Raw genomic sequence first — 14127 nt, forward strand, 5'->3', positions numbered from 1 at the left:
CAGTGGCTTGGCAACTGGTGCCTCCTGGCTCTGGGGGGACACCTGGGGTCCCCCCTGTGGCTAATCACTGAGCCAGGGGGATGTGGAGGGGGGATCCCCTATGCGCTCGGCAGTGGAACCAGAAGTAGACTGGAAGTATGTCTGATCCACTTCTGGGTCTGCTGCTGAGCACACTAGCCAGTCATTCCCTAGTCTGTATTTGTGGATGCTACTGTTTTATCCCAACTACAGGACTTGGATCTTGTCCTTGTTTAATATCATTCAATTGATTTTGTACTGTATCTTATCAGGGTCATTCTAAATCCTAACTCTATTTCCCACAGTGCCCGCAACTCCATCAGGTTTGATTGTTCTACAGATGTAGTTGGCTCCACAGTTGCAGCAAAATCAGCTGCAAAGACAAGAGTTGACCTTATGATTTTTTGTATTTTTTGATTTTCTAAAAATTAAACGCTATGCTGAAAATACTTTATGTTGGGCTGCTACCAAGGTGCTCCTTTAAATTTACTTAGTTATAATAGTGTAAGAGTGGTGATGTAGCTGTGATGGTCCAGAAATTATGCAAGAAGCAAGGATTTCTTAGGGTGGTATCTTTAATTGGACTAACTATGTAGTTGGGATAAAGTTAGACAAGCTTTCAAATGCAAGACTCTTCAAAAACAGGACCTGATGAAGTATGTCTTGCATTTGAAATATTGTCTAATTTATCCCAGTTACATAGTTGGTCCAATAAAATATATCACCCTAAGAAATCCTTGCCTCTTGCATTACTTGTAATATTCAAGCTTCTGTACAATTTCAGCTCTTTGAAGATACTTGTAAATACATTATTTTCTCCATCTTATGCATAGCCTGTAACCACTAACACAAATTTCCATATGCAACCTGGAACTGAACCCAGCATTCCCCATCTATATATTCCATTGCCTTTTAGCACACTGGAGTGAAAGCTACTGATAAAATCTGTCTTCTTTTGAGTTAGTGTCTGATGCACACAGGAGATAAAAGGATAAAAGACTAATAATGTTTCCAATTAGTGTTTTATTAAATATACTAGCTGTTTAGGAAGCTTTCAGATAGGGCTGTGCTGCGTACCATAGAAAACCCAGAAGGAAATTAATAATCTTGTTTTTAGTGCAGGGTTTGGAAGGTGTGGTGACTACAGCATAATGCATGTTCCATGATGAGGATAAATGGAAATATAGACAACCTGTCCATTCAGGTGAGTGTCTAAATTAGCATTATTTTGGCTGTTGATCTGATCAACAAGGGTAAGAGTAATGAGAGGTACCTGTTACCGGTGTTAAATTCTATTCTTTGGCATTTTTGCTCACAGCTCTCTTCTCAGACTGAAAAGAGTGTTCATGAGACATTGGAGATTATAATATAAATTATAGAACTGATCTTCAGAGGTGCTGGGCATGAACAATACACAAGGACCTCCAGGTACTGAGAAATTCTGAAAATCAGGTTCATCATATGAACAGCATTTTTAGGGTTCTTATTAACATATGGAGGTGGTGGTATGGTCAAGTTGTGCTGAAGTGCCTTCTTACATGAACAGTCAGTGAAAGAACCTTTTCTGAAGGGTCTAAAATAATGATATTCCTCACAACCAGCTATTCAGTGTCTCATGCTGCTTGCAAGTATCTTGTAGTGCTTAACCCACTGTTTAATTCCCAGTATTGGATCATAACAGTGCATGTGTGAACTCTATCAGTAGTTTAATGGTATTGCATCTGTTTGGAACCTGCAAATTCTAGTTCATGATCTCCAGGGATAAAATCTGGCCCAATAAAAGTCAGTGGGAATCTTGCAACTGGCTTCAGTGGAGCCAGAGTTTACCTCCAGGTAGCTGAAGAACAGGACAGTCCAATCAGCAGTGAAGCAGTTGTACTAATTTGAAAGACAGGAAACCTCAAATACCTCAAGATCTGTATTAGCCCAGTTTCAGTTACAAATCTTCTGACCACAGAGGTCAATGAATTTCAGTGCAGACTGAGAACAAGAAAAATTCACTAATAATTTGTTAGGGTTTGGCACAGGTCTTAAACAAAGGATGCTGACTATCAGAAGTTACTGGGCAGTGTAGCTTCATATGGTTTTTAAGTACAAATACGTCTTTGACCCAGTAGAAAAACTAAAGCTGCCTTGAAAGCAATAATAATGAAAGATATTCTGTTATACTGTTACATATGTCGTACGAGTTATCTAGGCTAAAAGACAATCACTTTTTCTTTTTCTTTCCGAATACAGTTTATTAGTTCATTTGTAGAACAATTTAAAAGCAGATCTTATATTTAAAACAAAAGCAAAATAGATACATAATCTCAACTTCAATAACTATCAGTGGTACATATTAGCAGTAAGTTTCTGAAATACCAGATACATCCTGTTTTAAGGTTTAAATAGCTTAAATCACTTCCCATTTCTAATGTAGAAAACAAATTAAGCATGTGCACAATGAGAACCTTTTTTGACTCCAACAGACTTTGGACCAAGCCTTAAGGCCCAGAATCCCAAAGGTATTTAGCAGTCAATAGGAAGTTAGACACTTACATAACTTTGAGCCTACGAGGGTGACCTTGAACACATACTTCTGGTTTTTTTTCTAAATTAGAGTCTTACTCTGTAAGCAATTTGGTGTTGGACCAGATGTTCCCTGGAGTTCTGTAAAAGAGCCAAACACACTCTGGGGTGCTAACAAGATAATATATAAATAAACTGCAAAAAATAATCTTCTAAAAATCTTTAAATATAGATGTCTGCCTTTGAAATCTGTTTAGCTATATCTCTGTAAAAAACCACAGACCATTCAGGACCTGAGCCAGTGCCCAAACTCTCACTGCTTCCAATGGGAGCTGATCCAGCTCCCATTGGAATTTGGTTGGTATTTTAATGGTAGTAGCTGCAGAATGCAACAGCTATTCATTGTTTTCTCCACACGGGCATCAACATGATGTAAGCAAATCTGTAATGCAGCTGACAAAATGCAGCAGGTAAAAATTAGCTCCTCAAGCTTCTATTTTCCTCTTTAATTGCCATCAGTTTGGATGATGGGTATGGCCTTGAAATACAACACACAGCTGCTTCACACAGCCAAGGATTTCCATGCTGACGCATTTTTAAAATTTTAAATACATAAATAGGCATTATAAATAATAAATAGATAAATTATGTCTTCTCATAATAAGTTACCTTTTCTCTAAATTAACACACAAAGCATTTCAGTAAAAAAAAAAAAATACTGGCATGTGACATTGTAACATGTACCAAACAAATAATTAATAAATAAATAAATAAATAAATAAATAAATAAATAGATGGAATATTACAACATACAGAATCCAACAAAATAATTGGTGGTGTTTCCATGTATCAAACCTGTTAAAAAATGTTAAGTAGACATCGTATATTCCAGCAGCACCACTCAAATATAGAATATGAGCAAACTGTCATAATCATTGTCATGTTAATTAATTACAAAAATATGTATCAGGACTTCTTAGGAATTTCTGAGGCAGGTTGTTTGCACAATTGTGTTTAAGCTCCTGTATTCTTTATTCTTTTCCTTCTCTCTTGTTCTTCTGCCATTTCTCTGAAATCTCTTATTGATAACTAGAAAATAAGACAAAGAAAACTGAAACAAATATTCTCTTTGCGTTTCTCAGGCAGTTCTTAGCTTTCAGCACACTTTGCCTTCAGTTAATGCCAAGCTGGTTCAGGTGTGAATGACATACATCCCAACTTTCCAAGATAAGCATCTATTGATACAAATTCCTATAGGGTTTAGCTTATTTGATTGGGTGATAGGTGTCTGCTATGGCTCTTTTGAAAATTTAAAAAGGATCTATCTGCATCCATAGGTGCCCAAATACCTTGGAAAATCTGACCAGCATAACCAGTGGAACTTTCTGTGCATAATTACAATAGAGTTACTCATATGATCAGAACTATAGAGGTACTTGCAAGCTTTACAAAAATAATTCTGTGTTCAAAGGGATTTGGGTCTTGTTCAGCTTAAACAGGTTCAAAAGTTTAAAAATTTATGTTCTTTTAAAAATTATTCAGCAGCCTCTATTCATGTCAGAATCATCACTACTATATCTTGATCCTGTTTTCAAAATACAGCAGTGTTAAATGGAAAAAAATTACTTCCATTTTTAATATAGTCTCCATTTTCTCATACTAATTCATTCTGCTAATATAATCTGACCCTGTTTAGACATCATCAGAGTTTGAACTCAGAACCCAAAGTGACTCATAAGCCTCTTATATAGACTACTCACTAGAAAAAGACAAAGATAAACACTGCTAGTGTAGGTTATATTAGCAATAGCCAACTATTCAAGTACTTCAGTATAAGTAAGTAGTTAGGTAGAAAGCTGATTCATTAACTGTAAACTCAAAAGTAGTATTTCCATCTTATTCTAAACAGATCTTAATTATTTTTTATATGAGAAGGCTAGATTATGCTAGAGAATATAATTGTATATAGCTGTTTCTTCCCACTTAAACAGTCTGTGTCTACACATGCACTTTACTGCAAAGTAGACTAATTAGCTGCAGAATAAAGGGTCATCATCTACATGTGTGACAGTATTAGGCTGCAGTAAACTAATTAACACTGAAATAAGATGGTACCGTTGGGGACAGTAGGTGCTGACCATGGGCATAAATTGTGCCTGGTCAGCCCAGCAGCAGGGGGGCTAGACTCCTGCCTGCTGCCTAGCCAAACAGCTCAGCATACTTGTGCCCTAGGCATCCCCAATGCCGCCACCCAGAACCTGGGGCAGAGCAAGGCAGGAGCAGCCCTGGAGTCAACAGCTCCGCCCAGCTCAAATTGCTGCTGTCACGGGTGCACTGCTCCAGAGTTTATTGCTTCAAATTAATTGGACATGTAGATGCACCCACAGTCTCCTATGCCAGTGTAATAAATGCTGCCTTAAGCTATACCTGCATGGTAAAGACCAATCACTCCAAGGTGAGTTGTAATATCGATCCCTGGCCTGGACGAAGATCTTGTCTGGGGTGCTAGTCTCTGGGAGATTCATAAAATATTCATCAGCATCATAAAACTGTGAAAAAAACACATCCTATTAGACCAACAGGGAGAACATGTTCAAATATAAAATTTTATGTCGTTCTAATGAGCACAAAGAGCATATAACCATGTCTGTTTTTACAATGACACTGAAGAGCTACCAGTTCAACAAACTCCTTGTAATCTAGGGGTGCTCAAAGCCTCTAGTAATCTTTTTTCCTGAAAAGATTAAAAGTGAAAATATGCTTATATTAGTGTGATCAAAGCAAAAACTGCATCTTTCAGTGTGTGAAATATTAGAGGTAAAATTGAAAAATGGTCTTAAAAATGCTCTGCTCTATAATCTGAGTTTCCTGTGGTGGGTGTGGTGACTACAAGAGGCATTGCTAAGGGTGGCATGGAAATGTGGATCTTCAATAGGAACTTTACTCCTTTCAAAGAGCCAGCACTAATGAGATACCGCCATCTGCTGGTATGAACTTCCTTAGTTAATGCCCAGGATGGAGAGTAAGCAGATCCAATTATTTTTCTACTTCTTCTACTGACTTCCTGTGTCACTCTGGGAATGTTGTTCTTAAACTCACATAGATGCAGAAAAGGAAACAAATCTATTCTGTGATTTTAAATTAATGTTAATTAATAATGTGCTGCTGGATATTGGGAAGTAGCTGACAAAAAGTAAAGTAGCCTCCAGCCTCTATGGCTGGGGAACATGAATCATTGTTTTTTGATTTGCCGAAGCACCTGTATAGAAAATTGAGCTATCCTTGTGCAACTAACGCAAGCAGTTCAATGAAAAATTATTTAGGCTTCTTGTTCCCTTGCTGTTGAAATGTTGTGGATTTCCCCAGCCCCAGCCTATGCCCGATTGCCTTTTACTCATCACTCATTACCAAGATCCACTCTTCTCCTGTGATGGAGAGAAAATAAGATCAGCTTGGTACGACCTTAAAGTAGAGCACTCACAGTATAACTTTGTCTCTCAAAGATATCCCTAAAGTTTACCCTAACGTTTGAAAAAATAAGAAAGATATAACAAAGATTTTATCTTTCATATGATCTATTGGGTGAGGTAATTTCTATTCTCAGTGAAACTGGTCAAATGAAGATCAGAGTAACAACATCTAGAGGGCTCAACTAGGATGGAACCTTTACAGACACTACAAAGACATAAGTAAATGCCTCAGAAAGAGTTTACAACCTCACAACTGAGTCAAACAAGGGAAACTGAATGGGGTTGATAGGGTAAAATAGGAAGATATAGCAGAGATCATGTGATGGTATAGAATTTTAATGTCATAACATCTTCTAAGCTACAAAAACATGCCTGAGATCCACAATTAATGCTTATGGTCTTTTTTGAGGGGCGGGTAGAAAGGGATTACATCAATAAATACTAATAGTATGCTACATTAAATCACAGTCTTTCACAGCAGCAGTTCTCAAGATGCTTTCTGAACTACAAACTCGCCTATCCTATTCAGGCAAAACTCCTTATAAGTTATTAGGAAATTGACCTGACTAGGACAGTGGGTTTATATCAGAGATACCTCTAAGAATTACAGATCCCACCAATGAAATACTGAGACTGATCTGTCTCCAGTACTTCATCAATTTTGCTTGGATGCCCGTCTAGAAGAACTGGGAACTGAGTCAATTCTGAAAAGGCAGCATGTGACAACATTTTGGTGCAGGGAACAATTTTTTATTCTTTTCCTGTACAGAACCTAACACAATGTAGGGTCCTGGTCTGTGAGTGGGCTTATAGGTACTACAGGAGTACAGATAATAAAAAATAGACTATAATCAAGAGCAACAAGAACTCCTGGCCTCACCTCCACTTTGTTTGTGTGTTTTTTTGCAGATTCAGTTTTGACTCTAAACGTCAAAGGGAAGTAAGACTCTGGTGTACTCCATGTTTTGGGGTATTTCCAAGTCACTTTGTTGTCTTTGGCTAGATACTGACACTGAGGAGGATCAGGTCTTACTGAAAGAGAAAATAAAGACACCATTAGCATTGTGTGAACGTACAGTTTTAATATTGCAAGAGATGCCATTAACCAGCTTTGAGAGCATATTAGATTAGGTTAAGCATATGCTTGAGGTTTAAGGTATTGAGGTATTTTACTCTTCCATGGAAGTGGGATCGCTCTCACTACACTGCCTTGGTAAGAGTCCTTCAAATGTTGAGGGACTGTGAGGGCTGAGGCAGGAATATTACTACCATGTGATATGAACTTGGAGAGCTGTACTTCTCAGCCAATTTCTTTCTGTCTCTGCTCTATGCCTGCCTATTCGTGTCCTTTCTAGTGGAGTCCCTACCACAATATGCAAAGGACAAGAGGGAATTCTGAGAAACCAAGGAGTGGGAAACTTGTTTCCCCACTTCCTCCCCTTCTTCCTGATTTTACTTTCCTCTATTCCTGTAAATGGGGGACTGCAAAAACCTAGAATACAACTACAGTGTACTAGTAATGAATCCCTTGGAGCTTCACAGGAAGATTCCTCCGAGCATATATGGCACACACTGGCACTATGGGGATGATGTGAGAACCTTCATGGCCTGCTGTCTATACCAAAACTGTACTGTGAATAAATTGAAAGCTTTAGGCTTCAGAGCCGTTGATCCAGTATCTGTAACAATTATTGAATTCAATAAGCATATATACAGTTAATTAAAAATGAAAAAACTGCCTTGCAATTCACTCACTGATATCTCTAATGAAGAAGCTGGTGGAACTGTTTTCATATTCTATATCATCAATAACCTCCAGGAACATTTCAATGGGCTCGTGTTCCTCAGCAAAGGGGCAGTGGTTTTCTTTCTGGCACTGGGATGAATATACTGTCACTAACCCACTCTGATGAATCTCAGGGTTGCCACAGGTTACATCTCCTTCAGATCTGAATTAGGAACAGAGGGAAATAATGGAAATGCAACTGAGTTATAAGTGTAGCGATGTATCAGAATGCTGCAGTGACCTCGTCTCAGTGGATGAGATAGTACTTTGTTGGCATATCTGTATGCCTCTACATCTGTGCGCCTCCACATCTTTCTGAAATGAGGCAATCGTGTCACTAGGGATTCTGGACATAGTTTGAGAATAGCATGTGACCTCATCTTCCTTATTGACACTGCTTAAGGATACATTTGGCAGTCCTAATAGCTAATGCCACTCTTCAGCCCCTTTCCCAAACCTAGTTGGAAGAAATGAGTGAAGTGTTAATGGTTTCTATAAAAAATAAGGTAATAAAAATATGTGTTTTAATTGTTCTCTACATACAGAAAAAACAAAGCCTATAGTTATTTCCTGTTTAAGAAACATATATAACCAGGGCCACAGTACTCCATGTCTTAGAGAAACTCACAAGAAAGTGGTGGGAGGTAGGAAATCCCCAGGAGGTTCCCCTCACAGTATTTCCCTCATCAGTCCCTGCAGAGCATTCCCTCCATCAGAAGAAATGTGCACATGAGGAATTTGGAGTGGGCACAGCCTTCCAGGGTCACAGAGCCAGAAGATCTGCAGAAAAGGGACCCAGTGAGATGGCCTCTTTTATGTCTAGCCTGACCTTTCTCTCCTTGTTGTGTGCAAGAACAGTCCTGCTACTGCCAGAGTCACTCGCCAGCTGCATGGCAGCAGCTCCATTTTTCTTATATTTCCAAGTCAAATTAACTTCTAATAAGACTTTCATGAAGTAATCTAATAGGTCTACAAGAGACAGCATCTCAGTGTCAGGGAAGCTATAGGTGAGATGATGGAAGTGGTATTTATTCCTTCTGCCATTCATGTGCTTTGTGGGCAGGTTATCTTCTCAGTATCTTTTCCACAAGCTGACACAGAGAGGTGTTTTGACCTTATTACCCAAATGAGGTGGTTAAGGAAAGTACAAGCTTGTACCCTTTTAGATTCTTGATAGTGAAGTTCACATCTGGACTCTCCTTTTCTGTCATCCACCAGCATATGAAAATCCCTGAGTAATTCTTTGCCTCACATTTTAGATAGGTTCTGTTTGGCTCTAGATTGAAAAAGAGAAGATGATATTGGTTTTGTCTTAAAAGAAGTCTGAATATTATGAAACAACAATAATTCAAGTCTACTGAAAGATATTGCCTCCTTTCTTAGGAGCAACAGTGTGTAGCATATAACTCTTCATCTGATAGGAAAGTATTGAGTGTCTGGAAGTAAACCTTGAGGATACACTGTTGTCATTTTTTTCCCAGAACTTGTTTGCTTGTTTATAGGGTCTTGCTTTCCAGCATATTTCCCATTCAAAAAAATTACAACTTTCCAAGAAGTGGGAGTCTCTCATGTCTTTGATTATCTATCAAACAATTTAAAATGGAGGCATAGCTTCCAGTGTCTGCAAGGCCAGGTGGAAGCAGCAGCAGGGGCTGCAACTTCCCTGGTGGCTCAGTCAGTGGCTGCCATTTGTGTGCCTCCTTTAAGTGGGTGCCCCAAGCTGGTGCCATGGTCGCCCACCCCTGTTACACTACTGGTTTACATTGCTACTTGTGATGCATTTCAAAGATAGATTTGTCATTCTCAGGACAGAACTCTAACTGAGAACAAAGGGGTTCTATATTTCAGGTAATGTTTAGTCAAGAAAAAGAAATTATACTCTGCTCTGTGAAATGTAGCATTGTCCAGTGAGTTAAGCTGAGCCTAAATGACCGTTTTAATCCTGTCTCAATCACAGATTCAAGTCAAATCACATTAGCTCTGCTTCATGAAGCGGAATTAGAGGCAAATCTTCAGTGATGTAGTTGAGCCTCAGTGATGTAGTTGAGCACTGGCAGAGCAGAATTACCCTCCTCAGTGGTGTAACATGGTGTGAGTGAGCACTGGATGATAATTTAGAAGGGCTTCCCAAATGGTGGCACCAGGGGAGCTTGCACTGTGGCAGCAAAAGTGTGTGTTGTGGCAGCAGCAACCCATGTATAAGGAGCCTGTGATGGCAGATGTGCAGTGATAAGGATTGTCATAATCCATCTTTTTGTGCAGATCATGTACAGCACTACCTTCCAGTGAGCTCTCTTACTTTGCAATGTAGGACTCTGCTACAGCACACAATCAACACAGAAATAACATCCCACTGCCATATCCCCTTACCTTTAAAACTTTTCAGAATTGACTTGATCATTTGACCATTTGAATCTTTTTTAGTAATTAGAAGAAAGCTGTAGCTGAGGACCTCATGTGTATCAGTACTGTGACAGGTATAGTTGCCAGCATCTGGGAGCTCCTGGACTTCAGTGATCAATGTCTTGCCATGTCCTCTTATTTCCATGTCCTTCATCCAGTAGACAGAAGTGGCTTGGTTGTCAGATACATTGCATGTAAGCTCCACATGTTTGGCTGGTGCCTCATCACTCCATTCGGACTCTATGACATAAACTGAACATTGCCAGGAAATGCATGTTAGGGCTTACTCAAGCTCAAAGAACCAGTGAAATTAAAGTACAGGTCCAGCCCTGCTCTCCTTGAAACGGATAATAAAATTCACATTGGCTTCAATAACATGACAAATTTCCGTTGTTACTGGGAAGTCTTAAGTAAGTTTTAACCATAAATATAAAGTGCATCCAAATCACTGGGATCAAAAAGAATTATATTTTCACTTAAGAAGCAATATTGATTCAGGGATTTAAGACAGTTTTGTAAAGAGACATTAGTTCTGTGAAGTGGGAAAGCATCAATGTTTTACACAGATGGACACCAAGGACCATAAGACCTATTCATCCCTGCCTGCATATGGATCTGTCTTTATTCATAAAATGGGGAGTGAAACATCTCTACAGCACTGTGCTCCATCCTGGACTTAATGAAGATCCCTGTGCTGTGCCAAAATCTATGCTGGAGAAGGGTTAGGGGATAAAAGGAAAGAAAGTAATCAAGGAGCAAGGCTGCAGTGGTATGTATTGCTCTTTCTCATAACCCAAACATGACATTGCATTAATTTTCAGGAGAAGACTTCTGGATGCCCTGGCAGCATGGTCCCAGTCAACAGGGCCTGGGAGGAAGAGAATCCCAGAGTCACAGCAGCAGTACATGTCTTCCAAAAGATAGACATGCCCTCTGTAACTCTCGGAGGCTCTTTGACTGTTGCATATTGGGAGAAACTCCTTTTTATGAAATAATCTTGAAAGAGTCCACTAGCAGGAAGAGTCCTAATGTAGTCCTAGTGTATTTTGTTCAGTTATTTGCCAAATAGTTTGGATGAATATGTTTCAAACTTTGGTCTGCCTGTCTGTCTTTTTTTCTTTTTTTTAAAAAGAAGTGTTCTTTTTGACTATTTGCTGTTCCTGGCTTATTTGTGGGTAGTTACCTAAGTCATAAGATATCATTTCTGCTTCCTGATTGCAAGACTGAAACTTTTCAAACGGGAGAAGAGTGAATAGGGAATAAGGCAGTTTCTAATGCAAATTATTAGATGAATAATCACGTTGCTAAAAGTCACAACATTTTTGATCTCCTAATTTTTTTCATGAATACTCAACTGTCACCCAATTTCTCACACAAAAATAAGCACGAGTCTATGAATTGTAGCTAGCCAAACTCTGAACTTTCCTTCATGACCATACTTGTGAACATGTTTGTTTTCAACTACTTAACCAGCTGCAGCTTTCAGTAAATGAAAATGCTTACCATTTTCCCTCAGTTTCCATTTTGCTTCCAGAGGGATTGTAAAGGCAAATAAGAAAAGCAAGGCAAATACTAGATAAGCCATCTGTGGGAGAAACAAAAGGTTACACTCAGCCTGTTTTGGAAAAATTATATCCATTAATATTCTTGACTGAATGCTCTCAGTATACACAGCATTGTGCAGTATAATAGGAAAATGCAATGCATGCTTGCAACCAATTGATCTGTTTTAAGTCCTTAGTCAAAAGAGATATTTGGCTAAGTTTAGTGGGCTTCTTCACATGTATATGGTAAGCAAAGGACACCAGCCACATTCTCAAAGCAAAGCTCTTGCCTAAGTACTTTGCTCCATCAGGATCTTATTCAGTGTTTTTTACTGCGGGTTTGCTTACACTTCAGTGGCAGTACATACCAGTGGGATGCTAACTAACAACATCCTGTCCAGCCCATCTTGCTCATTCCAAGCACAGAAATAAGGCAGTGAGGGTGCTCTGGGAAAGCCCTCTATGGCTGCTTCTGAGATCTCAGTCTCCAATGTGCTTTAGAACAGTTATTTCTGGTGGGTACCTTTGTGTGTGCCCATGTATCCATGAACAGATCAAATACAATCCGTATTATGTCTAAAAGTATACAGTCTTCATATAACATGAATGAATGCTGGGGTCTTGTGAACCCAGCATTCTGTGCCAGGGGGTCAGGCTAGATGATCTGTTCAGGACCCTCCTGACCCTAGTTACTATGAAGCATCGCTATAAATATATCTATTTCTCTCCATGTCTAGGTTCTTATATCAGTGGTCATCACATTTAGGGATGGTCAATATTCTTTCATGAAAACTACTTTGCTATGCAAACCCAGAATTTTGACTCAGTAATGTTTATTTTCAAGAGTCTGCTTTGCATGGAAAATATCGAGGTTTCATCAAAAATATGAAAAGCTTTAACACTGAATAGCTTGTCTTAGTTTTCAGGGGAGACGTTTTCAGGTTTGAAGCGTTTATGGAAAACAGTTTTCTGTTGAAAACTATTATTTTTTCATTTTTGTCAGAATTCTCATCAGAAAGAAATTTTATTCTGATCTACCCCAAACATATGTATCTGAGCCTTCCATGTGATTTGTGTAAGCCATGGACCAGCATGTGTATGCCGTGGGCCATGAATGTGAATGTGTATTCTGGCCTGTGGGCCATGGGCCAGAATATCATCTGAAGTAAATCAGCATGTCTATACTGCCATCAGTAGAGCTACACTAATTTATGTCAATTAAGAATCTGACCATATACATTTAACTCATCTCTGTGAACAGTATAAATATGAACATGTTCAAACTATATTTTTAAAGATATACTGTATGTACATACCCCAGTTTACATAAGTATATAAACTACCCTTTTTAAGAAGAATCTAACAATAACTATCTTTATTTAAATAGACTTTCTTAGACTTTTTACTTTAACTGGAGAGTAGACTGAGAGATCTTTGGGTTTTTGGGGGCATGACTGTGTTTTATATAACTAGTACCCTTTGAAGTAATCTATTAATGTTTTTTGATGATCCAACACAGAAACATTCAAATCAGAGAAATAAGAAGGATTTCTTACCTTTTCAAATAGAGCTTCAGAGCTGAAGTGGCAAGGAGTGTAGTCCTGTGGATCTGAAGAGAACTAGGTATCAGTCGCCTTTATACTTGTTAACTCTGAAAGTAAAGAGATACTTTTCTTTCACCGCAAACCACAGAATTGCATCACGTGGCTGAAGTTCCTTTTCCACATAGTGATAGAGCTAAAGTAAGAAAATAAGAAAACGTTTGGGAGTCCCAGGTAAATTTGATGAGGAAATGAGAGAATGTTAATGACCTTTATGCCATGTCAGAGGCATTTCTTTTCCTGTTCTCATTCTTTGTCCCTCCTTCTTACACTGTCTGTTTATTCCAGTGAGGAAAACGCAGTGTTAAATAAACTTCCACCTGTTTGATAATCCTTCATATTCTGAAAAAAGAAAGAAAAGTATTAAAGACATGATAAAAATATTAAATAAATCCTAATTACCAAAGCTAATTTAAATCTACAGCTCAGTAATGGCAAGGGATTGTGATTTGGGATATTTGGTTTTTTGAGTATACAATCCAGCAAAATTTTGTGTGAATCCCTGACAAACTCAGAAAACACTTTAGTTGGAAAAAAATTGGGAACAAAATTTGAAATAGTGAAACCTATTCATTTTGAAACTTTTAAAATGAAACATTTCATTTTTTTCCTTTTAAAATGAGGTTTTGTTAAAAAATGTATATAAGTTTGATACAAGTGTACAAGGTTAAAAAAAAGAGCTAAACCAATTTACAGGGGGCTGAATGAAATGTTTTGCTTGTCCCAAGTCAAAATATTTGAGCAAAGAGGATTCTTTTGAGAAGAGAACGAAAATATCTTCAGGCATCTATCAG

At 38.4% G+C, this 14127-nt stretch overlaps 1 protein-coding gene across 1 annotated transcript; it reads right to left on the minus strand.

Moving 5' to 3' along the window:
• Window positions 1-3571: 3571 nt before the first annotated feature.
• Window positions 3572-13382, minus strand: IL12B (interleukin 12B). Its single transcript, XM_090065238.1, has 8 exons — window positions 13289-13382; window positions 11692-11773; window positions 10156-10440; window positions 8944-9061; window positions 7755-7948; window positions 6880-7031; window positions 4957-5078; window positions 3572-3618 (listed from the first exon to the last, which is right to left on the minus strand). The coding sequence occupies exons 2-8, from the start codon at window positions 11771-11773 to the stop codon at window positions 3609-3611; spliced, it is 963 nt and encodes a 320-aa protein (XP_089921364.1). The 5' UTR covers window positions 13289-13382; the 3' UTR covers window positions 3572-3608.
• Between the last annotated feature and the right edge of the window lie 745 nt (window positions 13383-14127).

The sequence above is a fragment of the Crocodylus siamensis genome, chromosome 10 (genome assembly GCF_052110815.1).
Source record: "Crocodylus siamensis isolate JL-2025a chromosome 10, ASM5211081v1, whole genome shotgun sequence".
NCBI classification, from domain to species: domain Eukaryota; kingdom Metazoa; phylum Chordata; order Crocodylia; family Crocodylidae; genus Crocodylus; species Crocodylus siamensis.

Bases quoted from the DNA above. Each gene is read 5' to 3' on its own strand.
- IL12B (XM_090065238.1), bottom strand. From the start codon at position 11,773: ATGGCTTATCTAGTATTTGCCTTGCTTTTCTTATTTGCCTTTACAATC. The intron at 7,949-8,943 runs GTACAAGCTTGT...TTCCTAATTCAG, and splicing joins ACTATCAAGAATCTAAAAGG to ATCTGAAGGAGATGTAACCT. The intron at 7,032-7,754 runs GTGAGTGAATTG...TTTCTCTTTCAG, and splicing joins CTTCTTCATTAGAGATATCA to TAAGACCTGATCCTCCTCAG.